The sequence below is a fragment of the Acomys russatus genome, chromosome 15, assembly GCF_903995435.1.
Source record: "Acomys russatus chromosome 15, mAcoRus1.1, whole genome shotgun sequence".
In the NCBI taxonomy this organism is placed as follows: Eukaryota; Metazoa; Chordata; class Mammalia; order Rodentia; family Muridae; genus Acomys; species Acomys russatus.
The window spans coordinates 9459230-9487189 of NC_067151.1; the positions used below are offsets into that span (position 1 = coordinate 9459230).

Here is a 27960-nt window from a genome sequence, read left to right on the forward strand (position 1 = left end):
CTTTCATGCCTGATGAGGCTGGGAGGCAGAGAAGCCAGCCTTCCACAGGTAAGCAAAAAGCTAACCAACCAACCAAGAACCAACTAAACAACCAAACAAACCATGTGTGCACAGGAGAACCAGCCAAAGAAAACAATTTTTAATAGTAACATGTGGGTCCAAGAGGGACAGCTCACCCAGTCAGGAGTCGGCTCAAGTGCAGAGTCAGTTCTCCCGCTAGCCAGTTCTCCGTTAGATATCTCCAAGAGGTCTTTGAGGAAGGGGCAGGCAGGACCAAGACGGACCCTGGCCTCTGCTGTGCTGCTGTTTTCTTGGCAGAGCACACCCTCACTCCCACCCACACCCCCAGGCAGCATCTCCAGCCTTTCTTCCCTTTCTTCTACCTTAATTCAAAAGGAACTGAGAAAGGGCAGAGAAGCTAGGCTTTCCTGGACACCCCAGAGATACATGCACACATTTTCTGCCCTCTATCACGCAAGCAACTCAATTCCTGTACCTACCCAGGTTCCACCTTGCCTGGGCTTTTCCTGGTGGTGGAGTCAGAGGGACGGGATTGCCTATGGGGAGAAGGAAAAGCACTCACGTTTTATTATTCACCCTTTACTTATTGCCTCTTCCAGGCTTCTGTTTCAGACCCCACTCCCAGGATAGGTTCTCCAAATTCACCCTCCCTTAGAGGGTCTGTGGCATCCTGCCCCACCCCTTCACAACCTTACTACAAAGATGCTAAGACTCCACAGGGCTATGACCTTGTCTGCGCCTTATTCTATGTATTGACTGTACCTGTGCCCCTGCAGCGCCCTGGGGCTATCTCAGACTAGTTAGGTAATCGGCTATTCAAGGAAGCTGCCAGAGGGCTCCACTCAATCACAAAACCCCTTCGCTACTACAGCCTTTCACACTTGGAAGTTCTACCATCAGATTCTAAACTTAGCTTTTGGCATACGGGGAGAAAGGTTGGGTCACCAGGGTTTACCCTGGTCCCTAAGCCCCGCAGGCGAGGCTCCCAATCCTTAAGGCTCCTTCTTCAGTGTCTGTATCTCAGAGTGGGTAGGCTTAAAGTGAGTAATCACTACTGCCTCGAGGTTACAGGGCGCCCCGCCCTGCCAGCCGTGGCCCCGCCTCTTCCCTCTTCCTCCCGCAGGAAGCGCCTGTGGTTGCCATGGGAGCGGGAGCGACTCCGTTGCTGGCCTGGTTGTGGTCTCAGCCCTGTGAGGACCCAGCTGGAGCAGTCTGGAGAGAAACCCCAGCGGCAGCCTTCCTCTTCAGCAGTTCGGGCCGGCAAGGCGAGCTGAGTAAGGGGCACCCGGTCCTGCGGCTCCATGCTAAGGGAAGGGCGGGCGAAGCTGCCTGCAGAGGCTCCAGGTATGGGGGCACCATTGACCACTGCTGGTCCACCTGGCTTTGTGAGGAGGATCTGGCAGGCTGGTGCCCACGACATTGCTCTAGGGTCTGAGGGAGTTGTGTGGGAGGCTGTTCTGTGCTCCTGAGTGTGTGGAAGGCCCAGTAAACCACCCCAGATAACAAGTCTCCTGAGACAGCTCTGAGTTTCCACTTCTAGACCACCTACACTTTATTTCCTTTTTACCTCTTCATCTATTTTTTTTTCATTTTAAAATAAGCATCTAGAAGAAGGAGTTTCATCGTGACATTTTCATTCATGTATCTCGTAGTTCCACATGCACTTTTGAGTACGTCTGCATCCATGTATTTAACAAATTAAACATAAGGCTAGAGGTGTACCCAGGGGCTGAGCATTTGCCTGGCATCCACCGAAGCTAAAGCTTCTGCCATCACTTTGGTTCGGGATGTTTGTTTTAAAGTATGTGTTGGAGAGCTGAAGAGACCACCCAGAGAGACGATGATGAAGGAGGAGGTGCCAACACTGTGACTCTGAGTCGGAGCCTGGTGGAGGAGCTGGACAGGGCTGTGGAGTGACCGGGTGCCTTTTGTCCTGCCCCCCTCCCCCCAGGTGAGAACAAGGCCACTTGTTTTCCAAGGGCCTGACTGCTGCCTTCTCAGGTCACTGGCCCTTTGAAGACACAGCTTAGAGACTCAAGTCCAGCCTTCGCTCTCTGCCCCTAGAAGGGCGACACCAGAAGCGCCTTTATGCCACCCCAGGGTGTTAGAAGCCTGAAGCAGCACAGTAGCCCAGTGGGAGGGAGCCCAGCTGCAGCTTCTGTTTAGTAACCCCACCTCACCCCCTACCCCCGCCCCTGGAGTGTCTGTGTTCCCAGGATGCTAGTAGTACTGGTCCACTTGTGCCAAACATCTCAGAAACAGAGCATTCTGATCCTGTCTCTCCCTCCATCTCAGCAACTCAATGTGCAGCTAAATGGTTTAAATATCCTGGGAAGAGAAGTGACCCAGATAGGCCTCTGTTTCACTTCATTTAGTTCAGCACTTCTCAAAAATATCTGACAAAAGAAACTCATTCTTTCTGCAGGTGCTTGGGGGAGGGGGGTGAGGAATCTTTGATTATCTTGGAAAATACCGTGATACATTATTTAAAAAGCCAAAAGTTTCCTAAAAGAGGTAACAGAACCCAGTACATATGCCCATGAGGAACCATCCTGATGTACTTTTTAGAGAGAGCTGCTCATGGTATAATGTTAGCTTAAAGGTGTAAAACTAGACTAAAGGTTCTAATTCTGTCTAACACACACACACACACACACACACACACAGAGAGAGAGAGAGAGAGAGAGAGAGAGAGAGAGAGAGACACTAAGGTAAATAAATATTTTAAAAATTATTTAAAAGGTTAATTTCTTTCCTATTTAAATATAGCAGATTTTCTGTCTTGTTCTGCACTTTGGATGGCAAACTCTTATGTAGAGATTTAGAGGAGAAGCCAGCTCCCAAGAATCCAGGCTGGTCAAAATGTGAGGCTGCAGGGTGTGTTTTTGAACTGGACACACACAGCAAGCAGAGTAGCAGAAAAAGACAGCAGCACGTGCTTCTTGCTAAAAATAAATCCGTAGCTTCCATTCCAGAAGACCAGGACTTCACAAGAATTGTTTGGGGTTTTTCAAGACAGGGTTTCTCTGTGTAGCCTTGGCTGTCCTGGACTCACTTTGTAAACCAGGCAGGTAAAGGGCTCGCAGCACAAGTGTGAGGGTCTGAGTTTGGACCCTTAGCTCTCACAAACAGCCAGATGTGGTGGTGTATGCCTGAAACCCTAACATGTGGGAGTGGAGACTGGTAGCTCCCGAGGGCTCTCTGGCCAGCTAGTCTAGCCTAAATAGAGAGCTGCTGGTTCACTGACCTGTAGATCCATTTAAAAAAAAAAAAAAAAAAAGGTGGAACACAGTAAAGAGCCCGGATGTCAACCTCTGGCTTCTACACGCACAAACACCTGCCTTCCCCACCACACACAAAAGAAGTAGAGGAGAAAATCTGCCTTAGAAAGAGGAGTGGAAGGCCTGCATGGCAGAAGCGCGTTCATGAGCCAGGTCTCCATCTTCTGTGAAGATGCTATGAGATTGGGATGGTGTCAAGGAATCCAACCCAAGTGGGTGACTGTTCAGTTCTTTCTGGAGCTGGATTGTTGGATAAAATTGTCTTCACTTGGAGCTATTATCAGAAACCCTGCCATGGGAACCCAAAAGGGCACATGGAGTCTTTAGAGTTCACTTGATTTTGCCCAGAGTAATTTCTCTAGATGCCTTTTCCTCAGCCAACGGGCCCAACACATGGTAGAGGTTAGTCGCCTTCTTGAGCCACAGTCTACCCACCCTCTCTGGGAATATTTACAGCTTGTTGGTACCCCCCACCCCACCCCGCCCTGCCCCACCCCACCCCGCCCTGCCCCACCCCACCCCGCCTTGCCCCACCCCACCCCACCCTGCCCCACCCTGCCCCACCTACCCCACCCTGCCCCGCCCCTCCCGCCCCGCCCCGCCCCACCCCCTGCCCTGCCCTGCCCCGCCTTGCCCCACCCCACCCCGCCCCACCCTCAGTTCTTTCTCCTTCCCTTCCTCACACTCACTATACATCATACTCATTTCTTTGAAAGCAGCTTAGTTGTTGTTGAAGCTTTGAGGATAATTTATATGTGATGATGGATGCATTCATGTTTCCAAAGCTCCAGAGTCTACGAGTAACCTCGAGGAACAGTATTCTAACCTTTGTTCAGAAAACATACGGAAAAGCAATCCTTTTATACTGGATATACTCAAAAGAGTGGATGAAGAAATCGAAAAGGGGTAAAGAAGATAAGTATTGGGCTGGAGCAAACGTCCTCACCAATTCTCATTTCTGTGAAGCCCTGGACCATTCAGCAGTTTCACCCTCACTTGAAAATGGCTTGGTAAAATGGATACAACTAATAGGTAGACAAGTGATGCTGCAGGGTCTTAGGTGTGGGTATGACACTGGAGAGAGAGTAGAGCAGGAACACTCAAGCCAGGGCCCCTGTAGGTATCTTAGTTCCTGAGAGCTGGGTGAATTCAGGCAAATCCTTTGTCCTGGTTGTTGTTGCTGGGGGAAGGCACCACAGCTGAGAAAATGTCCCCATCAGATTGCCTGCAGGTCGGTCAGGGGGCACATTGGATTGACTGACTGATGATGAGTGTAGAAGGGCCCAGGCCACTGTGGGTGGTGCCATCCCTGGGCAGCTGGTCCTGGGTGGTATAAGAAAGCAGGCTAAGGAAGCCACAGGGAGCCAGCCAGGAAGCGGAGCTCGTCCATGCCTTCTGCTTCCGTTCCTGCCTCCAGGTCTCTCTGTCTTAAGTTCCTGTCCTGACTTCTCTCAGTAGTGGAGTATGACCCAAGGGTTGTCAAATGAAAGAAACCCTTTCCTCCCCGAGGTGACCTGGTCGTAATGTCTTATCACAACAATAGAAAACTAAGGTGTCCTCAAAGTGTTCAGTGTTCTTAGGTCTAAAGTGGGTTTGATGGTTAGCTGTGTCAACTTGACACAACCTAGAATCACTTGGGTACAACGAGGAATTTTCTATATTTGGTTAGCCTGTGGAAGATTTTCTTATTTTATAATTTCTTTCTTTATTATAATTTATTCACATTACATCCTGATTGTGATCCTCTTGCTCCTCTCTTCCACCCTCCCTCCCTTTCCCACTCTATTCCCCACCCCTAGACCACAGACAGGTGGGGTCCTCCTCTCCCACTGTCAGACCACAGCTTACCAGGTCTCGTCTGTGTAGCCTGCATCCCCCTCCTCTGCGTTGGAGGATTTTCTTAATTAAGTTAATTGGTGTGGGTGGACCCAGCCCACCGAGGGCAGCATCATTTCTTAGAACAGGGGTCCTGAACTGGATAAAGCTGGAGAAATCAAGCTGAACACAAGCAAGTAATTGAATATCTATCTATTATCTATCATCTATCTATTTCTGTCCTCTCTTGACTGTGGGTTTGATGTAACCAGCTGCCTCCACTATGACTTCCCTCAAGGATAACTTAAAATCAAAACCTAAAGCCAACACTTTCTATCTTAAATTTCTTTTCTTTTCCTTTTTCCTTCCTTCCTTTCCTCCCCCTCCCCTCATCTCTCTTTTGTTCATTTGTCCATTTTTTTTGAGACAGGTTTGTATGTATAGCTCTGGCTGTTCTGGAACTCACACTGTAGACCAGGCTAGCCTCAAACTCACAGAGATCTGCTGATCTCTGCCTTCTGAGTCCTGGGATTAAACACATGCACCACCAGAGCCCAGCCTTTATTTGCTTATTTATTTATTTATTTTGGTCCAAATGTTTTATCACAACAGAAATAAAAGTAGGATGGTGGGGTGTATGAGAGAATTTAAATGGTGGCATAATTAGGTATGTTAAACTGGATGGCAAAGTCTCTGATATTACCATACACATGCAAAGATTTCAAGCTTTGCCAACATTGTTCTCCTCCTCACTTGATTTGTCTTTTGTTGTTTTCCCCAAGACAGGGTTTCTCTGTGTAGCCCTGGCTGTCCTGGACTCGCTTTGTAGACCAGGCTGGCCTCGAACTCACAGCGATCCACCTGCCTCTGCCTCTCGAGCACTGGGACTAAAGGCATGCGCCACCATGCCTGGCTTTATTTGTCTCTTTTTTATTTTGACAGATCAAAAGAAGGAATCACATTAAACATTGGCGGTAACAATCACTTAGTCCCAGTACAAAGAGTGTCAGGTGACGATTTTTGGCTTCTTTCCAAAGTTTTAAGGACCCAGTCGTGTATCAGTGGTACGTTTGCCTAAGAATAAACACCGCCTGCTTTTCGCTTTCCTGATTTCAAGTGCTCTTTGTACGGAGCATCAGTTTCTTTTCGCCTGTCTGTTTCAGGTGTGGATGTGAGGTATAACCTCATAAGGGATGTTGGTGCCTACTATGCTGCAAAGCTGCTGCAGGTATTTATTACGCTGCCACCAGAGTATTACACTGCCACCAAGTACCCATGTCCTTCGTTCTGCTGAGAGAAGAAACTAAGTAGATAAATGGCACACAGGCGAACACTAAGTGTGGAAAATGTGGTTCTCCTCTTCCTTGGGGGGCTGTTGGCCACCAGCCCATGGAGGCAAGAGGAACAGAAGAGATGCAGGGCCTAGCAGGCCGGAAGCACAACAACGGAGATCCAACACTCGGGGAACCACTTCAGGGAGGGCCTAGTTCAACTATAATCAGGGAGAACGAAGACTATATACATACCCCTGGGGAGTGGGTGGGGCTTCCAGATAGATGTCCATAATCGGTAGGAACCAGGCACTTTCAGGATGCTTGTTCTGCATTTGGCAGCACGCTCCTATCATATGAACAGGAACACAGCACCTAATTATCCTATAGGCACAGGGAGGGGAGAGCTAGCCAGGAGCATGCCAAGGGCCATATATCAAATGTGGTTAGGGGCATCTGTGTCTAAAGACACTCTCCAGATGGAGTCAGGCAGCGAGCCTGAGGCCCTGCTGGGGAGAGGGAGGCCTGCACCGAATGCCGAGCTCAGAGTGGCTACCCAGACCAGGAGGACTGCAACCCCAAACAGCAGTGTTCTTCCTATAGAAAACCAAGGGTCCTAAGTCTGGGCTAAATGTCTAACTCTTGAAATACTTGGAAGCCCACTTGTATTTGGTCTCGGGGGAGCTGATACCTACAGCTCCTGAGTTGTCTTTTGCAAACCTGGATGCCACGGTTAACTACTCAAAGATGTCCATGCGTACAATTGTTGATGAAACGGAACCGAGTCTTTTCCTTTCAGTGATATTTCAGTTGCAGTGTTTGAAAGAGAAAAAGGATAAATGGTGATTCCCTTTGTTGGAATTCTGTTAGATTTTATAGAGAGATAAACACTTTTTCTTTTAAAGAAAGATTTCATTTATTTATTGTATATGAGTGCTCTATTTGCATGTACACCTGTTATGCCAGAAAGAGGGCATCAGATCACATTATAGATGGTTGTGAGGTACCATGTGGTTGCCGGGAACTGAACTCAGGACCTCTGGAAGAGCAGACAGTGCTCCTAACCGCTGAGCCATCTCTCCGGCCGAGATAAACACTTTTCATTAAATAAGTTGTGTGTGTAGGTTGGTTGGTTTCCAGTAATATAAATGATTTCTTCTCTTCCTCTAGAAACAACAGAGCATCACTTACTTAAACCTTATGTTTAATGATATTGGACCCGAAGGTGGAGAGCTGATTGCTAAGGCACTACACGTAAGCAGTTAACTACCTCAAAGTAGTATTTCACTTGTGATTTTTAGCTTGTGGTTTGGTACAACCGAAGTTAACATGAGCTTATGTTAGTTCAATTCTGTATGGAGGTATTTGTGCAAAAGTGCAAGTGTGCAGGTGCTGGAAAGAGCACTGATCTTCCAGTGGGCCAGGTTGAGTTCCCAGCACCCACACAGCAGCTCCCAACTGTCTGTAACCCCAGTTCCTGAGGATCTGACACCCTATTCTTGTCTCATTGCACACCAGGCACGCAGCTGTTGCACAGCCATACACACAGGCAAAACCAGAAAAATAAAAACAAATAAAGCCTAAAAAAGAAAAAGAAAAAAGAACAGCAGAGACAGGGCTGCTGGGGAGGCTTCAGAGGAGAAAGAGTCCACCAGGAACTGGAGCTGTCTCCTGTGTGCTGAAATCTTGAGTGAGACTGAATTCAAAGGTTGGCTAAGTTGTTTGGTGGAAGCAATTTGAAGACAACAAAGCTCGCAGGCTGTGACATGGCTACTGCTCAGTCAGTGCCGTTAATCAGGTTCACAGCGAAAGAAAGCGGGAATTTATGACAGAGCAACAGTCTGGCAGGGAAAGGTAGTGGGCGTGGCTAGAGCATGGGCGCCTGCGCGTGCTGTTACTGCCGATATTACCTTGTAGTGCAAAAACCTCACACTTTGCATCAGACAATAGAAACGTTGCCTTGAATGCAAGACTGTCAGGTGGAGAGCTCCAGAGTGGTGCAGCAATGCAAATTCACCTCAGAATAAATTTCCGGTCGGAAAACGGGCATCTAAGGAAGTCTTCTTGCCAGCTTCAACTAAGGAAGGCACACGGAGGCTGCTGTGGTCCAAGCAGGCCAGCCTGTATCATGAGCTGGTAGCAGAACTCAGGGGCACCTTCCGTGGAAGTGCAGGTTTTGTAGGTGTGCAAGGTACAGGTTTGTGGAGACTTTTGTACCAAGGTTCCAGAATAAAGCTGAGGCCATACAAGGTGCAGGAGGGTCAGATCCTTGCATGGGGCCTGTGAGCTGTGCATAAAGGCATTGGGGGCGGTGTGTGTGTGTATGTGAGAAATCTAAGTGATAATGGAAAGCCAAGATATTGGAGTTACCAGAAACACGGGATGTTTATCAAGGGAAGCTGCAGGTAGCAAGCAAGACGAGCCAGCCCATGAAAGCGGCCATAATTGCCACAGGAAACAGAGCCCATAGGGCAGAGTGGCCTCTGAGTTGCTGACACAGGACATGCAGCTTCAGGTTTGATCTTGCTGGGGTCTGATTCTTCATTGTCCTCTCATTTATCTCTGTTGAAATGGGAACGCAGTTGTATACGGGAAGAATGTAATGGCATAGTCTGGTGCTTTGTATTTGATTGTACATTATTTTACCCCCGAGGCCTGCTTTCTGTCTTTTAGAAGCAGACACTCACGTACCCCCAAAATGACATTCGTAATTCTTGCCTCCAAATTACCCTTGATTGGCTGAATAAATGCCTACACACCTCTGGGCAGGGCAGAAGTGAGGTAGGCACGGCCAAACTTTGTGGGCTTGGAGGAGATGGATCCCAGGAGAGACAGGGAGACAGGTGGGGAGGCGAGGAGAGCCACCATGGGATAGTTAAACAGTCCTGTGGGCCAGGAGGCACAAGCTCTGAGCGTGGCATGGGCGGGGGTGGCCCAGATGGGAAGGTGGCACAAGTATCTATGGAGACATTAGGTGGGAAGTTGGCCAGATAGGAATGATTAAAACAAATGACATGGGATGTGGGGCTGAGAGGTAACAAGGTATCTTAGGGGGTAATATCTGCCCAGCCCCAGGTGAAATAAGGCTTAATTAAAATTCTATCAGGCATCTGTGTCTTTTATTGACATGGTAGCAGGATAGTAATGACTGCTGTAATTATAGGCCATTAATAAGAAACATTACTAGCCATTGTTAGTTTCTACAACAGAAGAGTAACTTTTCTCTCCTTGGAACCGCTAAGACTTAGGGGGAGCTTAGAAATAAGCTCAAGCATGTTGCTTATGAGAGGACCAGTGGTGGGATGTAGCTTATAAGCAATGTGCTTAGGTATCAAGTTGCCAAAGCGTTGATTTATTATAATGTTAATGTTCACTGTCAACTTGACTGGACTTGGGATCACATAGGAGATACCCCTGAGTGTGTTATACCCCTGAGTGTGTTCCTGAGGGCATTTTCAGAGGTTTAACCAAGGATCGAAAACGCATTGTAAATGTAGGTGGCACCATTCCATGGGAGATGGCATTTCGAGTGAATAAAAAGATGGAAAAGCAGAAAGCCTGATGATCACTAACACTCATCTCTCTCTCTGCTTCCTGGCTGTGGTGGCAATGGGACCAGCCATGTCACTCTCTTGCTCTGTATCTGCTTGTAAACTGTGTCTTCTGAACTGTGAGCTTAAACATACATTTTCTTCCTTAGAAACTTTAACAAACTTGATTGCAGCATAATTCACATATGCAAAATATATTCTCCCAAACTTGCAAGGGAGAGTTTCAAGATGTATCTAGAGAGATTGGGAGTGGTAGTCCATACCTTTAATTCTAGCGCTTAGGAGGCAGAGGCAGGTAGACTTCTGTGAGTCTGAGTCTTGTATGGTTTACATGAAGAGTTCCAGGCCAGCCCGGGTTATATAATGAGACCCTATCTATCAGTAAATTTATTTACCAAGTGGTAAACCATTGCCACCACCATTATTTTTATAATATTTTTATTTGTGTGTATATTTATGTGTGTGTGTTGGGGAATACTTACAGGCATGTGTGGGTTCATGAGCCTATGTGTTTCCATGTGAGGCCAGACCAGGAAGTCCAATGTTGCATATAGTTTATATTTTGTGGGCCTTTTAAAATTACCTACTCTAGCTCCCAAATAAACAACACAGAAACTTATTATATTTGCTTATAAGCTTTAAGCTCAACAACTGGGCAGATATCCATTTATACTAACCCTCTAAGCTGGCATTGCTGCTTCCCAGCCACGTACCCTGAGTTACTTGCCACATTTGTCCTGCTATGGCTGTTTCTGGTCCATCAGGTCACTTCCTCATGGTAACATCCTTTCTCTATTTTGGAAAGCGTCCCGTATTTGTGGACTAGAATAGTTGGCATGGGTGCCCACATCCATCCCCGTTTGATTCTCCACCCTTTGTGTGACTGGATTGTAGAACAAGCCTTTACCAAGCCAGCTTCCTCAGACCTCCGAGTAGTAGAGGCAGGCTCATCAGAAGGCTAAGGGAAAATGCCATTTGGGGGGCATAATTTAACAGCAGGGGATTGGCTTTTATGTGGTATTTAAAGGTACTAGGATTAGAATAGCTCAAAATCTGCCCAGCATAGTGCCTACAGCTTAATAATAAATCATATTATCTCTGTGTCAATCATCAAGGAGCTAGTTGGTTAAAGAAAACTGCTACTGTAATAATTTGCTGAATTCTTTTGTTTTGTTTTTCAAGACAGGGTCTCTCTGTGTAGCCTTGGTTGTCCTGGACTCTCTTTGTAGACCAAGCTGGCCTCGAGCTCACAATCCACCTGCCTCTGCCTCCTGAGTGCTGGGATTAAAGGCATGCACTACCACACCTGGCCCTAGAATAATTCTTTTTTCTACAGCCCAGCTAGGGAAAAGGGATCCAAAGGCAGGCATCAGAGTCAGTGACACAGCCGGGCGTGGTGGCGCACGCCTTTAATCCCAGCACCCGGGAGGCAGAGGCAGGCGGATCGCTGTGAGTTCGAGGCCAGCCTGGTCTACAAAGTGAGTCCAAGATGGCCAAGGCTACACAGAGAAACCTGTCTCGAAAAAAAAAAAAAAAAAAACCAAAACAACAACAACAACAAAAAAAAAAAACAAAAAAACAGAGTCAGTGACAGCCCCTACTCCCATTGCTAGGGGACCCACATAAAGACTGAGCTGCACATCTGCTACATATGTGCAGGGGCCTAGATCCAGTCTGTGCATGCTCTCTGGTTGGTGGTGCAGTCTCTGTGAGTCTCCATGGGCCCAGGTTAGTTTACTCTACAGGTCTTCTTGTGGTGTCCTTGTCCCCTCTTTCTCCCTCAATCCACCCTCCCACTCTTCCATGAGACTCCCCAATATAGGCCTATTGTTTGGCTGTGTGTCTCTGCATTGTTTCCATCAGCTGCTGGATGCTAGACTTCTATCTGCAAGCATTAACAGTGACAGGGGTTGGCTGTTTCCCACGGGGCGGGTCTGAAGTTGGGCCAGTCACTGGTTGGCCATTCCCTCAGTCTCTGCCCCATCTTTATCCCTGTACTTCCTGTAGGCAGGACAAATTTTGGTTTTGGTGGGCTGGTGTCCCCTGCCCTCTACTGGAAGTCCCACAGGAGGTGGTGACTTCAGGCTCCAAATCCCCAACTGCTAGGAGTCTCAGGTTGGTAAATACTGCATCCTTCTTTCCCTGAACTTATCAATTTGAACAGCTGTTTTGGGAGTGGACTATTTAGGACTTTCCATACACGGTATGAGGTCAGGTCAGATGTAAAAAAATTACCATTACAATTTTATTTCCTTATTTTTCCTTACAGGCACTTGATTTAATTTCAGTGGTTCACATGTACCTAGGAACATATTAATTTCTTCCAGATTTTCCAGTTTCTTGGAACATGTTTTCAAAGGCAGAACCTTGAATTTCGTGTTCTGCCCCGGCCTGTGGGGTTTGACTAAAACTCGGGAGGACGTTCACCTGTTGAAAATGCAAGACACAAAGAAGGAGAGCAAGTCTGATTGATCAAGCTCTCAAACTTTATTAGTCAGGCAGCAACTATTATAAGTCAGAAGGCAGGGGAGCATATTGCTATAGCAACCCAGCTGCAGGCTTTTCTCAAAACACAGGGAATTCCAGGCAGGGTCATAATGTCCTTCCTCACAGGCTATTTGGCTCCTTCTTTGTCTAGTCTAACTGCTAAACCATAACAGGGTTGCTCCATCTCTATCTGTCTTTAGTCTAACTGTTGACCCACAACAGGGTCAGCTAATTTCTGGTGAAAGGCAAGCTCTGGGAAAAACAGAGACTTAAAGGTGCAGGCTCTGACAAGATGGCTGAACATTGGCCATATGGCCTATTGTCCCCAACAGCGTTCTATTGTAATATACCTTTCCATCTCTAACTTGGTTGAATAGTCTTTCTTTTGTCTAGTTTGGCTAAGGGTTTGTTCCTCTTTTCAAAAAATCAACTTTTTGTTTAACTGAGTCTACGGATTATCCTTTCAGTGTCCATTTCAACACTTTTGCATTTGGGGTGTGTGTGTGTGTGTGTGTGCATGTGCGCATGTGCGTGTGTATGTTGTACACATGTATATATCCATCAGTATGGAGTCCCAGAACTTGACACGGGATGTCCTCCTCTATCACTTGCCACCTTATATCTTGAGTCAGGGTCTCCGAGCTTGGAGCTCACTTTAGCCACACTAGCTAGCCCGTGAGTCCCGGGAACTGCCTGTCTCACCCCTGCCCCCCCTAGAGTTGGGGTTCCATAAGCACCACTGTGCCTGTGTAATCAGGACTGTAACTGAGTTCCTCCAGCGTGTACAGCAAGCACTTTACCCACTGAGCCACCGCCCATCCCCTTGTTATTTTTCTTTCTCTTTTTTCTAACGTTTTATTTATTATGTATACAATATAATTCCTACATGTGTACCTGCAGGCCAGAGGAGGGCACAAGATTTCATTATAGATGGTTGTGAGCCACCACATGGTTACTGGGAGTTGAACTCAGGACCTTTGGGAAAACAGCCAGTGCTCCTAACCTCAGAGTCATCTCTCCAGCCCCCGTGTTACTGTTCTATGACCTTCTGGGGACACAGTTATCTAGTTGAGTCCTCTTATTGAAAAAACAATACATTATTTTGGGTATGTGTCTGCACACATGTATGTGCCACGGTGCGTGTGGAAGTCAGAAGATAACTTGGAGAGTCGGTCCTCTTCTTACACCGTGTGGGTCCTGGGGGACTTGTCTTAGCATTTCTGTTGCTGTAATGAAATGCCATGACCAAAATCAATGGGAGGAGGAAAGACAGCTTGTAGTCTATCATTGAGGGAAGTCAGGGAAAGAACTTAAGGTGATGATTTTTTTCAATGGGACGACCCACGGCCACACACTTCTTCGTCAGCCACCTTTGCTGTGTCCTAAAGGTTCCAACAGGTCATGGGCTGTTCACAGGATTCTAGGAATTCTAAGCATCTGAGCTCCTCGGTCACCCTCTGCCACTCACGACCTCTGCAGTCTTCATCTCCGTGCATTTGTATAGTTACTGTGCTTTGTCTTGCCAGGAATTCTATTTTTATTTCACTGTGGTCTGATAAGCTACAAGAAACTGTTTCAATTAAAAAAGAAAGAAAGAAAATGACTTTGGAACTAAAATGTGATTTATTTCCCCGATGCAGTCCTGTAGGCTGTGGAGAAGACTTGGCATTAGATGTCTGTGAGGCCTGTTTTTGCTTGCCTTCTGGGATGTTTTGTGCGCATTTTTTTTTTTTTTTTTGAGACAGGGTCTCATGTAACCCAGGCTGGCCTCAAACTCACTGTATAGCCAAGGATGACATGGACTGCCTGACCTTCCTCCTCTTCTGGAGAGCACTCACTTGGCTTGTTACTCCCATGTTGCTCTTTTAACTTTTTGTTTATCCTTTTCTCTGACCTACATTTGATGGGATATTGAAATTAGACATTATCATTGTATGGGGCTTTCCACTTTACGTCCAGTAGTGTTTATGAAATTCGGTACCTCAATGTTCAATGCAATATATTTGCGATCACTGTTTCTTCTTGGTGGAGTGTTCCCTTTGTTACGTAGTGGCCTGTCTTCTAAGTTTGGCTTGAGGACTACTGTTTCAGATGCCAGTATCTTACTCCTTACTTTCAGTGATCGCTTGCTTCTTAGATGGTGTTTGTTCATCACGTGCCTCTGCTAATAAGGTGTTGCTGCATCCAGGCAACAGTTGGCTTTTTGCTTTTAAGATTTATTTGTTTTAATTTTATGTTTATTTGACTTGCATTTGCCGCTCTTGCAGAGGACTTGGGTTCAGTTCCCAGCACCGGCGTAGCAGCTCCTAACTGGCTTTGACTCTAGTTCTAGGGCATCCAACACCATCTATGGTCTCCATGGAAACCAAGCATTTACATGGTACCTACATGCAGGCAAACACCCATACACATAAAAATAAATTTAAAACAATGTTAAGTGGGAGTTGGGGGTGTAGCTCAATGACAGAACATTTGTCCAGCACATGTGAGGCCCTGCTTTCACTGGCATGCATGGTCCATGTGGACGCACATACACACATGCACATGCACACACACTCACACAAGTACCGTGGGGTTTTGGGGGATGATGGAAAGTGTTTTGAAATGAGCTGAGTGAAATAAATGCAATTCCACAATTAGAATAGTCAGTTGTTGTTGTTGTTTTTGGTTTTTCGAGACAGGGTTTCTCTGTGTAGCCTTGACTGTCCTGGACTCACTTTGTAGACCAGGCTGGCCTTGAACTCACAGCGATCCGCCTGCCTCTGCCTTCCAAGTGCTGGGATTTAAGGCATGCACCACCACACCCAAATTAGAATATTCAGCTCTTGCCATGTAAATTTCATCTCAATAATACATTTGTCTTATTAAACAGATTTAAAGAAATTACTGTGAAAGCATATTACATTTCCTTTATTTCCTGGGTATTTGTTTCTTGGTCATTCTTTCTATTAATATTTTTGGTTATTATGAGAAGAAATTGGGTGTTGCTTTTACAGAATAGCCCACTCTTTCTCTGTAGAAGTGAGGCTGCAAATGGTGGCTCAACCTCCCATTCATCTACTTGAGAGAGAATTTGGGCTATTCAAGTTTAAGCAACTAAGTTTTAATCCTTTTTCTTTTCCAGAAAAACAAAACTCTCAAATACTTGCGAATGACTGGGAATAAGATTGGGAACACAGGCGGCATGTCTTTTGCTGCAATGCTGCAGATTAACTCATCTCTGGAGAAACTGGATCTGGGTGACTGTGACCTGGTGAGCGAGTTGGTTGAAAAAATATCACGTGGGCAGTGGGGTCCCCCAGGAAAGCAGCACAAGAGGACTGTTGAAGAAGCCAGGCCGATGGTGACGTTTGTTGTTCATTCGTGAGCAAAATGTCTTGCCATGTAGCCCAAGATAGCTTAAACTCACCAGTCTCCATTTTCCAAGCACCAGGAGTACAAGCAAATGCTGCCACCCTGAAAGATAATTTATCAATGGTTATTCTGCCCCTGCTGGAAGTGTGACTTTCTATGCACATAATAACATAGACTGTTAACAAAATCAGCCTATAGGGACCGTGGAGATGGCCCAGCAGTTAAAAGCCTTTGCTGCTCTTACAGAGGACCCTGGTTCCCTTCTCAAGCAGCAGCTCACAACCATAGGTAACTCCAGTTCTAGAGCATCTGGCGCCCTCTCCTGGCCTCATGGGCAGCACTTGGGCATCGGGCACAGACATACATGTAGGCAAGTCACCTGTACACATAAGTTTTTTAAAAGTCATACTACAATAAACCCAATATTAGATAACCAGCAGAAAAAGATATTTCTAAGCTCTATCAGTTCATCTAGACCTGTGCATGACGTCACAGAAAAAGATCATGCTTATTTGCACTAAGCAAACGCTGCTTCATCAGTACTGATAGAAATTCCTTCTGTGTAGCCTTATTATGCTGGTACTAAAATAGCTTTCTCCTGCTGCCTCCCACCCAGTCGATCACTTTCTGCCACCAAAAGATGTCTCCAGTTAGTTCATCTCTGAATGTTTCTGTGGCTGCTACTCCTGCACAAGCCCTCCTCATCTCAGACCTGGCTGACACAGCAGCGGCTGGACCAGTGGCCCGCTGGCTTCTGCTGGCTGCCCTCCACTTCCCACAGAGGAAGTAGTGACCCTTTAAAAGCATCGATCAGATTCATGGCCCCTTGGTGTCAAGCTTTCATGATTTGCATTTGTATCAAATTCCTCCTCTTCTCCACTTGCTTTGTAGACCAGGCTGGCCTCGAACTCACAGAGAGATCCGCCTGCCTCTGCCTCCCAAGTGCTGGGATTAAAGACATGGGCCACCACGCCTGGCAATGGAAAACATTTTTCAATGAGGTTGCTGTACCTCTAAAAGTTGCTCAGAGTCTTCATCCACCAGATAAGGAGAAATGCTGAATTTCACTTCCATGATCATGCCTTTAACTCCTGAGACCTTAGTATAACCTCGGATTAATGCCAGCCGAACGAATAGGACACAAAACCTGCAGTGGTTTGGAAAGGTGTTTTTAAAGGGTAAGGTGTAGGTACAGTAGCTCTGGGAAGCAGCGAGCCCATGTTTATTGCTGAAACACACCAATCACTTGCAAGATACGTGTAAAGGCTGCAACAGTAAATCTAAGATGGTCTCTGTCCTCATGGGGATTTGTAGTTTACTTGGGGAAATGTCGATCGACTGAGAAAGGTGCTTTAGACACAAACCAAAACTACTACTCTGATGCTGGGAAGGAGCTAATTTGGTGAGATGGATGCCTGAAACCCAAGGAGGTAATAATTAGGAGTCAGGCAGCTTGAGGGTTACAGCATGAATTCAAGAGCAGTTTGGACAACTTAGCAAGATTTTGTCTCAAAATAAGAGAAAATCTTAAAGGGCTAGGGACACAGCTGAGTGCCAGTCAATGCCTCGTATGCACAAGAGTCTAGGTTTAATCCTCAGTACTACAAAAAATAAAACCTAAGTTAACAGGATGGTATTAATTAGTCAGTAAAACAGTACTGAATGTCTTTCCTATGGCAAGTCCCAAGGGGGGTGAGTGTGCAAGTGGAGTTAGAGTGCCTTCAAGAACAGAAGTTCACCACAAGGTTGTATGGACAGATTGTGGGGTGGAGAAGAGGAGGAATTTGATACAAATGCAAATCATGAAAGCTTGACACCAAGGGGCCATGAATCTGATCGATGCTTTTAAAAGGTCACTACTTCCTCTATGGGAAGTGGAGGGCAGCCAGCAGAAGCCAGCGGGCCACTGGTCCAGCCGCTGCTGTGTCAGCCAGGTCTGAGATGAGGAGGGCTTGTGCAGGAGTAGCAGCCACAGAAACATTCAGAGATGAACTAACTGGAGACATCTTTTGGTGGCAGAAAGTGATCAACTGGGTGGGAGGCAGCACGAGAAAGCTATTTTAAGTACTAGCATAATAAGGTGTGTGTGTGTGTGTGTGTGTGTGTGTGTGTGTGTGTGTGGTCCATCACAAAGATGAGGATGGAAGAGACCTAAAGGGGATGTGGGAAATGTGTTTAATTACCCCAGTTGCACAGGCTGCTGCCCTTTTCTGAAAGGAAATGGAGGTGGAGTGGATCCGGAAGGGAACTTGGAGGAGTGGAGGGAGGGGTCATGGTGATTGGGATGTATTGTCTGAGAATTAAAAAAAAAAAAAAACATAATAGAATGGTTGCCCAAGGACATAGTATATGAGACTTTGCTGGAATCCACAGGTCTGTCTCTTCATTTGAGAAAGCCTAGGGGACTCAGGAGCAAGCCCAGAGTGACACCTAGGGAACAGGCTCTGAAACGTTAAGGCACTCCATATGCAAGCTGCAGACTCCAGGGCAGGGTAGAGGCATATAGGGAACAGCTCACTTCTGGGACGAGATGCTTTAACTTTTGTGCAGTTTTCGTAAGACCGCAGCTAACTACCTTGAACCTGCAATGTAAGACTGATACACTGTCAACTTCCATAATGGATGTATCTGTTTGTAGGGACTGCAGAGTGTGATAGCATTTTCCACAGTACTAACTCAAAACCAAGCAATCAAGGGGATCAACCTGAACCGACCTATACTGTACGGAGAACAGGTCTGTATTCAAAGTGACTAAGGCCCATGGCACTAAAACTAAGGTCCTACTGGAGTTTATTATGCAGTGGAATGGTCCTAATTATATGCAACTGTAGCACGTATGGTAAAGTGTTAAAGGAAAATTACAATTATGTTACTTCTTGGTGACTTGCATGCAGTTAGCTGCTGGTATTTCAGCAGCAAGTTTGTGAAAGTTAGGTCCTATGTAAACCTATGGCAAGACAGGTGAGAGAGTATGTGTGCTTCAAATTTCATAAGGCACGATACAGGCCAATGTCAGCTGTTATATTGGTATGGCTGGACAACTACGTCTTTGCATGCAGAGCAGTTTGGCAAGCCTGGACTTGATCCCTTCTATAGATTTAAGGCTCTTCTTGGAGGCACATGAAAATGTGGCTGCTTCTTTGCATCCATCATGTGGGTTTCTTCACCTTAAAAAAACCAAGAACTTGGGCTGGCAAGATGGCTCAGTGGGTAAGAAAGCTTCGCTGCCAAGCCTGATGGCCTCAGTTCAATTTCTGGGAGCACATGGTGGAAAAAGAAGCAATCTCCGTATGCTGTCCTCTGACCTCCTTGAGTGCACCACAACATGTGTGAACATGCATGTACTTACGCCCCATCCCCACCCACCCCGAGTAAAGTGTAAAAAAAAAATGTTATAAAGAATGAGAACTCGGCCAGGTGGTGGTAGCACATGCCTTGATCCCAGCACTTGGGAGCAGAGGCGGGAGGATCTCTGTGAGTTCGAGGCCAGCCTGATCTACAAAGCAAGTCCAGGGGGTGTGGAAAAAAGGAACTCAAGTACTCATTCTCTCATGGGCCTAAACTAGGAGAAAAGAAAAGAAAGGCCTAGAATATCTGGTTCAAACAATTGTCCATAATTTAAAATCATCTGGCACATTGTTCTTCCTTCATACAATTGAGAACAAATCAAATTTAAAGTGCTATTTTTCGTATCTGGAAATGCATTTTCTGCCTGTATAGAACTCTTTTTTTGAACTATGCCTATATTTGACCAAAACTTTTGGCATATTTGATCATATTGTTTTATATGTATTAATCTGATATGTCCAACAAATTAACCAGGGTCCTCAAATAAACATACTTTAAAAACAACAGCATTGCTGGGCAGTGGTGGCACATGTCTTTAATCCCAGCACTCAGGAGGCAGAGACAGGTGGATTGCTGTGAGTTCAAGGCCAGCCTGGTCTACAAAGTGAGTCCAGGACAGCCAAGGCTACACAAAGAAACCCTGTCTCGAAAAACCAACCAACCAACCAACCAATCAACCAAAAAAACCCCAATATTGGGCTCAGTGGTTAAGAGCACTGTCTGCTCTTCCAGAGGTCATGAGTTCAATTCCCAGCAAACACATGGTGGCTCACAACCATCTATAATGTAATCTGATGCCCTCTTCTGGACTGCAGGTGTATGTGCAGGCAGATCACTGTATATATTAATAATAAGTAAATACATACTTTTAAAAAACAACACTTAATGGGGCTGGAGAGATGGCTCTGTGGCTAAGACCACTGGCTATTTGTCCAGGGGACTCGGGTTTGGTTCCCAGCACCAATGGCAGCTCACAATGATGTGTAACTCCAGTTCTAGGGGATAACACATATACACATGAAATACATCAGTCTAAAAATAATTTAAAAAGATGAGCAAAATACTGCGATTTGTTCACAAGGTATGTTAAAGGGACTTCTTAACAAAAGTGCTTTGGCTCCCTTACCATTGTGATAAAAATGTAAGGCTCCTTGGTGTTCAAACTATCACTGAGGAAAAATGCATGTGCACACGCATAGCTTTTGCCTAGGAGCAGCTAGACATTAAAATTTAAAAACAAAAAGCAAAATATATTTGGGAACTTGAAGTTGCTATAAAAGGGAGAGAGTCAGGTAAAGCATAGCTGAGGGTTTCTAAATAGACTCCAGAGTAAGAGATGTGTGTCTTGTTTTAGGCCGTCGGGATGATCAGTGACAAAGACAGGACATACCGAGGGAGCAGACAAGATGTAACAAGTAGCTTTGCTAGTTTTCTTTTAAAAATAATGATGATTATTGTCATTGTAAACCAAATTATCTACCCTCTTTTTAAAAAGTCAGTTTCTGCTTTTTACAAGTTCCTGTTACCTATTTCTAAGGAGGTACATATTTCATTTGAAACTACACATAGCAGTACAGTGGCTGAGGCACCATCCCAGGCTACATGGTGGAATCTGACCTACTTCCTTGTGCTTCCCTTACACACACACACACACACACACACACACACACACACACACACACACGCCATGCTATGGTTTGGGGTAGTAATGATGCCAAATGCTAATATAGTAGACTCTAATAGGTTGTGGGGTCCATGGGTGTCTGAGTGTGTGTTCCTAGGAGGGTACATGCAGAGATCTGGAGAGGAATTCAGAGTCTTCTTAATTATTCTCTGCATCATTGCCTTCAGACAGGACCTCTCACTGAACATAAAGCTCACTGTTTGCGTTAAGGTGGCAGGACACGAGCTCCCAGGCTCTGTCGATCTTTACCAGCCAACAATGAGGTTCCAGGAATATATGGCTATGCTTGGCTTCTACATGGAGCCTGGGAATTTGAACTCCAGTTCTCATTAGCAAAAACTAAGAGTCTTAATCCAGTATTTCTAACAAGCTAATTTAAGGCTAGATGTGGTTGCACACACCTGTGGCACCAGCCCTCTGGAGGCTAGGGCAACCGAGCCAAGGTTGAGACCAGCCTGAGCTACATAATAAAACCCAGGAAACCAAGAAATATTCACCCAACTGTAAGAAAAAATATGTTCTTAAAACGGACATGTAATACTTCAAAATCAGAAACAAGATTTTATCTATGTTTAGGAAGAGTCTACAGTCCACACGGGCCACATGTTGAAAGAAAACCACTTCCTTGTTGAACTGCACATGTGTAAACATGATATAAAAAATTACGGTATGCAACAGCTATGCAACGCACTGTATCTCAACAGTAGCCTACGCTACCTTGATGTCAGCTGGTAAGTGCTAGCTTCCGTGATAATTGAGAGGATAGGCTACATAAATGTGCCCAGTATGTAAGAAACATTTGTTGGCATTTTTTTCAGTAACTGGAAATTCTAACTGTTGTTGAAGAAGTTTTGCCATAAGCTGTAGGATTAGGTTAGCTTGTACTGTAATATCTGTAATAACTTGACCGCTAGCCAGATGGGAAAATTAGTTCAAGGTGAATTTTCATTGTTGGAAGTTGCACAAACTAAAATAGAAAGCTTACTCTATGTTTTCAAACACCTTAGGAGTATACAAATAATACTTCGTGTTTGAAAAAAATCACAAAATATGCTTCCTTCCCCAGCAATAAAATAACTCGTGATGGAATGGTGTACCTGGCTGATGTCCTGAAAAGCAATACTACTGTGGAAGTAATAGATCTTTCTTTTAACAGAATAGAAACCACAGGTGCAAAGTACCTCAGCGAAACTTTGTCTTCCCACAACAGGAGTCTTAAAGCGTTAGTATGGTTTTTTATATTTAATCAAAATAAATAATTCTAAGTAGTATCTTAAAAATTGGGTGACTCGAATAGGATAATTGTGTATTCAAATTCACGAGAAAAATCTTTATTTCTCTTTTTACTTATACATGTATGTATTTTCTTGCTTGTTTGTACACGGACTGAGTGGGGTCACAGAAGCCAGAAAAGGGAATAAGCTCTCCCAGAACTGGAGTTAGAGATGGTGGTGAGCTGCCTGCGTGCATGCTGGGAACAGAACCTAGGTCCTCTGCAAGAACTGCGATTGCTCATAGCTGCTGAGCCATCTCACCAGCCCCCCAAACTCTCATTTATCCCAAACTCTAACATAAAATTCATAATCACTTAGCAAAATTACTTATATTTGTAATCTACTCAAACATTTGCCAAACAGGGGTTTGAGAGAGGGCTTAGTGATTCAGAGCACCGCTGCTCTTCCAGAAATTCTAAGTTCAGTTCCCAGCACCCACATGGTGGCTCACACACCATCTACAATGGGGTCAGATGCCCTCTTATGGTGTGGAGCCACATATGCAGACAAAGCACCCAAATTTAAAAAAAAAAATTATTTTCTTTGTATTTATTTATTTATTTGTTTGTTTATTTGAGACAGGGTTTCTCTGTGTGACTCTGAGTGTCTTGGAAAATACTCTATAGACCAGGCTGGCCTCGAACTCAGAGTTTCCTGCATCTGCCCCCCAAGTGCTGGGATTAAAGGTGTGTGCCACCACAGCCTGGCTTCATAAATAAATCTTAAAATAAAATAAAACATAAGAGAAAAGAAAAAGACACCTTTTTAGATACATAACAGATTCAATAAGCAAACAAGGTCATTGGATTAAAGAACATACACAGCTGATATGGGTCACCACATTGAAACATGTTAGTAAGGGAGCTGGAGAAATGGCTCAGAGATTGAAAACACTGGCTGCTCTTCAGAGGTCCTGAGTTCAATTTCCAGCAACCACATAGTGGCTCACAACCATCTATAACGAGATCTGGTGCCCTCTTCTGGCCTGCAGGTGTACATACATATAGACCATTCAAATACATTAAGTAAATAAATGTTAATAAAGTAGGTTTAATGAATGTTGATGCTGACTCAAGCATTCTTTGTGGGACTTCAGAATTCCTTCTTTTCCCCTGCAGATTGTCTGTAGTCAGCAACAAGATAGATGGAGAAGGGCTTGTTGCACTTTCACAATCCATGAAAATAAACCTCACATTATCTAATATCTACATTTGGGGCAACAAATTTGACGAGGCTACGTGTGTGGTAAGTGCTTTCGAGTCAGGCCTTGTTGGGCTCGTCTCAGATACTTGAGTTTCTTCTGTAAATGGTGTTGTACTGTACTTTGAGCAACTTTTAACTTAAACCCTAGAAAGTAGCTTCTAGGAAAGATATCAGATGCCACACACAAACAGTAAAGATCACTACATCAGTTTCCCAGTTACTCCAGATGAAAAAAAAATTCTTACAACTGATTTCATGTAGTAAAGTTACTATTGCGTCAGAGAGACTACACAAGCTGGCTAACACTTAGTGTTGTGCATGTAAATCCTACGTCCTCCATACTACTTTATGAGTGTTGAACCATCCATCCCGGCATCTCTGGGATGAAGTCTACTTGATCATGGTGGATGGTCTTTTTGATGTGTTCTTGAATTTAATTTGAAAACCTTATTGAGAATTTTTGCCATCTATGTTGATAAGAGAAATTGATCAGTAATTCTCTTCGTTGAGTTTTAATGTGGTTTAGGTACTAGGGTAATTGTTTCCTCATAAAAAGAATTAAGCAATGGCCAAGCATGGTGGTGCATTCCTTTAATTCCAGCACTCAGGAGGCAGAGGCAGAGGCAGGCAGATCTCTGTGAGTTCGAGGCCAGCCTGGCCTACCAGGACAACCAGAACTACAAAAGAAACTCTATATGGGGGCAGATTAAGCAATGATTCTTCTAGTTTATGGAATAGTTTGAATATGGCACTAATTTTTCTTCAAAAGTCTGGTAGAATTCTGTGCTGAACAGGAAGGTTTTTTTCTTTTCTGGTTGTTTTGAAGGAGAGATAAACATGGTTTTTGTTTAGATCACAAGTGGAGGATGAGAAAAGACTTGTGAGACAGCAGGTGATGTTTATCCCCTTAGAAGTCGGACCACCATGTGGGGCAGAGTGGTTATTAACAAGTTGAAAAATATCCTTGAACAAATTCTGAGAGGAGATATAAAAATGAACCAAAAACAAGAGGCAGGTCCTTTGGAGACTTGGGATAGTTTTGCCTGTTCATAGCTCCACTTCAAGCCGCCCCTAGAAAGAACTCCAGGAAAAGGCTTTGGGGTTCCGGGACTCTGGGCTCCGGCTGAGGTTCCGGGTTCTGGTTGCTCCAGGTTCCAGCAGAAGAAATCCTGCTGATTACACCAGGAGAATCGTTCCTCGGAACTGATATCCTTATGGTTTCATTATTGTATTCTTTAGTCTCCTTTTCCTATTGTTTAGGTTGGTCAGGTTATAAGTGAGGTATTCTCAGTAAGTTCATAATAAAATGTATTTGCTAAGAAAATTGAGCCTACAGTTTTTTGGGACGGAGTTTCTCTATGTAGCCTTGGTTGGTTGGTGTGGACTCACTTTGTAGACCAGGCTGGCCTCTAACTCAGAGATCTGCTTGCTTCTGCCTCCCAAGTGCTGGGGATACAGGCATTCACCACCACGCCTGGCATAGAAGACTTTAAAAGAATGATTTACTCACTATTTTCCATATATGGTTGTTTTGTCTACATGTATGCACACCAGAAGAGGGCAGTGGATACTAGGGGACTACAGTTACCAGCTGGTTGTAAGTTGTCACGCGGATGATGTGAACTGAACTCAGAACCAGTGCTCATCACTGTTTAGCCATCTCTCCAGGTCCTGCTTGGGAGACCTTTAATTACTGCTTTTATTTTACCAGGGCTATAGGGCTGATTAAATTGCCTATCTGATCTTGTTTTAACTTTGGTAGATGATATATATACCCAGAAATGTATCCACTTCTTTTAAATTTTCCACTTTGATACAGCACAGATTTAAAAGTATGTCCTTATGACTTTGTGGGTGTCCTTGGTGTCTATCCCCTTTTGTTAGATCTTCTCTCTCCACCTTTGAGTGAACTTGGATAAGGGTTCCTCACTCTTGTCTTCACTGAGTCTCTGTGTTGCTGGTGGCTGTTCCTATTTCACTGGTTTCAACACTGAGATTGACTATTTCCTGCCCCCTAGTCCTTCTGAATGTTATTTTTCCCCTTGTCCTAGAGCTTTCAGGTGTGCCATCTACATTACAAACACGTGGTCTCTCCATTTTTTTAACGTAAGCACTTAGTGCTATGAACTTACCTTTTAGAACCGTCCTCGTTGTGTTTGGGTATGTTGTGTTTTCATTTTGTTCAATTTCAAAAAGTTTTTAATTTCCTTTTTGACTTCTCTTGGCTTACTTTTCATTTGTAACAAGTTGTTCGGTTTACATGAGTCTGCAAACTTGCTGCTATTGTTAATACTTAGCTTTAATCTGTGGTCATCAGGCATGATACAGGGTATTATTTCAAATTTTCTTGTATCTGTTGAGACATGCTTTGTGTCCAAGTATGTGGTCAATTCTGGAAAGTTTCATGAGCTGCTGAAAATCATACTACTTTACAGACAAAGAACATAGTGACAAAAAGTTTTCATTTGAAAAGAAGGGAGAAAAAGCATAGGATTTGTAAAAGGACCAAAAATAAAATATATACTGCCCTAACAATTGCCCATAGTTTTCAGAGAAACACCCATGTCCTTTAGGGCACAGGCTATATACAGACTCTGGAACCAAAGATATGGGAGAGCTACAACAGAAAGCAAGCCAAAACTTGGAAATCCTCTCATGTAAAAATGTCTGCTTGGTTTCCTTCTATAATGGCAACTTTATTGACAAAGCAGCTCACAAGTGTATATAATATTGTTAACATACACACCAAGAAGTCATAGGGATACTCAAAGACAATTTTACATCCCCTGCCCCAAAAGTTCCATCTTGACTTCTGGGGATTCATCAACTAAATTCCATATGGAGCTGCTTATTTTCTTTCTTTCTTTCTTTCTTTCTTTCTTTCTTTCTTTCTTTCTTTCTTCCTTCCTTCCTTCCTTTCATTCGTTCATTCATTCACTCACTCACTTTGAGGTGTGAGACCCTACAGATCAGATTTGACAAAGGCAGAAACGTAGCTCAGCTGGTCTTGAACTCCACCGTCCTCTTGCCTCAGACTCTGCAGTGCTGAGAATTACAGACATGTGCCAACACATGGGTATTACAGGGAATCAACTCAGAGATTCACAAAAGGGCTTACATATGAAAAACATAACTTATATGTTAAAACTTAGAAATCAGTTTTATGGGCTGGAGAGATGGCTCAGAGGTTAAGAGCACTGCCTGCTTTTCCAAAGGTCCTGAGTTCAATTCCCAGCAACCACATGGTGGCTCACAACCATCTATAATGTTATCTGATGCCTTCTTATGGAGTGCAGGTGTACATGCAGGCAGAACACTGTGTACATAATAAATAAATATAAAAAAAATCAGTTTTATAATGTTATACTTTTATTATATATAACAAATAATACTACCTGGACTAATACTAAAATTCAGCAATGTTATTAAGAATATTTTAACTACAAAATAATAGTTAAATTGAATATTTATTTGTTTTTTTTTTTTTTTTTTTTTTTTTTTTGGTTTTTCGAGACAGGGTCTCTCTGTGTAGCCTTGGCCATCCTGGACTCACTTTGTAGACCAGGCTGGCCTCGAACTCACAGCGATTCGCCTGCCTCTGCCTCCCGAGTGCTGGGATTAAAGGCGTGCGCCACCACGCCCGGCGAATATTTATTTGTATAACCACTATAAACTGAATAAATATGTTCCCAATGACAGTTTTTTTCTAAAACTTCTAGGCATATTCAGACTTGATGAAAAGTGGCCGGCTACGGCCAGATAATACAGATGTGGAGCCGTACGAGGTGGATGGACGTGTGTACCTTGCCGAGGTCTCCAATGGCCTTAAGAGGCACTATTACTGGACGCCGAGGTGTGGAGATGCTTATGCCTACTCCTCTACCGCAGGCTTTGCGCTTGTTCCTGTTGGCCAATACCTATAAGAAACAAGCTTGAAAACAGTGTCACACATTTGTCTCGTCATTTTAGAGACTAAGATTATAGTCTACTTTTTCTTTTATAAACTAATACAAGTTATTCTTATCAAATTCGTGAAACTTTGTGTACTTGCCCCTTGTTGAGGAAAAACTGATTCTTTTAATATAGAGACTAAAATTTCAACCCTGAAGAAACCACGGAACTATAGTAGTTCTTTTTATAATGAAAAACAAATAAGACAAAAAACCAAAGACAGTAAAATAATAAGTAAAGGTCACTATAGACATCTTAAACAAATGTTATGGCAGAAATGAGGCAGCTGGATAACTTCCAGTGGATTTGAAGAGATTTCAAAGCTCAGAATTTCAAAAAGTATTCTCTGTAGATTTTTAGGCGTTACAGGTAAGTGTTAATAACAATTTCACAGAAACAAAAATAAAGTTTCCTTGCATAGGCAATGACTACCCTGGGTTTGTGTGTCCTGTGTCTTGCTCTTACTCCTCCAGTATTAACGCAGCTCACGCGTGTTATTCAGTGTAGCTGAAGTCCTTCTCCCAGCACATGTCTGCTTTCTCAGGCCGCAGTCTACTCCTTTGTGCTACAGCAGGGCCCACGTGTTCATATATCCTGCTGAGGGGACAGCAAGTGAGCTGGCTTGAGCCTGCAGGGGAAGCTATGTGATTGTCCATCCTGCGTTTGGACCTATACTGGGCTACTACCACTTGTGTCTCCATGGAGACACATGTCCACCCT

General features: G+C 44.4%; 1 protein-coding gene across 1 annotated transcript; it reads left to right on the forward strand.

Annotated features, from left to right (window-relative positions):
* The first annotated feature begins 715 nt into the window (after positions 1-715).
* On the forward strand, positions 716-27718 carry Lrrc34 (leucine rich repeat containing 34). Its single transcript, XM_051157027.1, has 11 exons — positions 716-1365; positions 4088-4208; positions 6060-6181; positions 6281-6345; positions 7559-7642; positions 15551-15679; positions 18419-18514; positions 21389-21543; positions 21879-22034; positions 23205-23331; positions 27009-27718. Exons 1-11 carry the CDS (start codon positions 1323-1325, stop codon positions 27210-27212), a joined length of 1302 nt encoding a protein of 433 aa, XP_051012984.1. The 5' UTR covers positions 716-1322; the 3' UTR covers positions 27213-27718.
* The last annotated feature ends 242 nt before the right edge of the window (positions 27719-27960 follow it).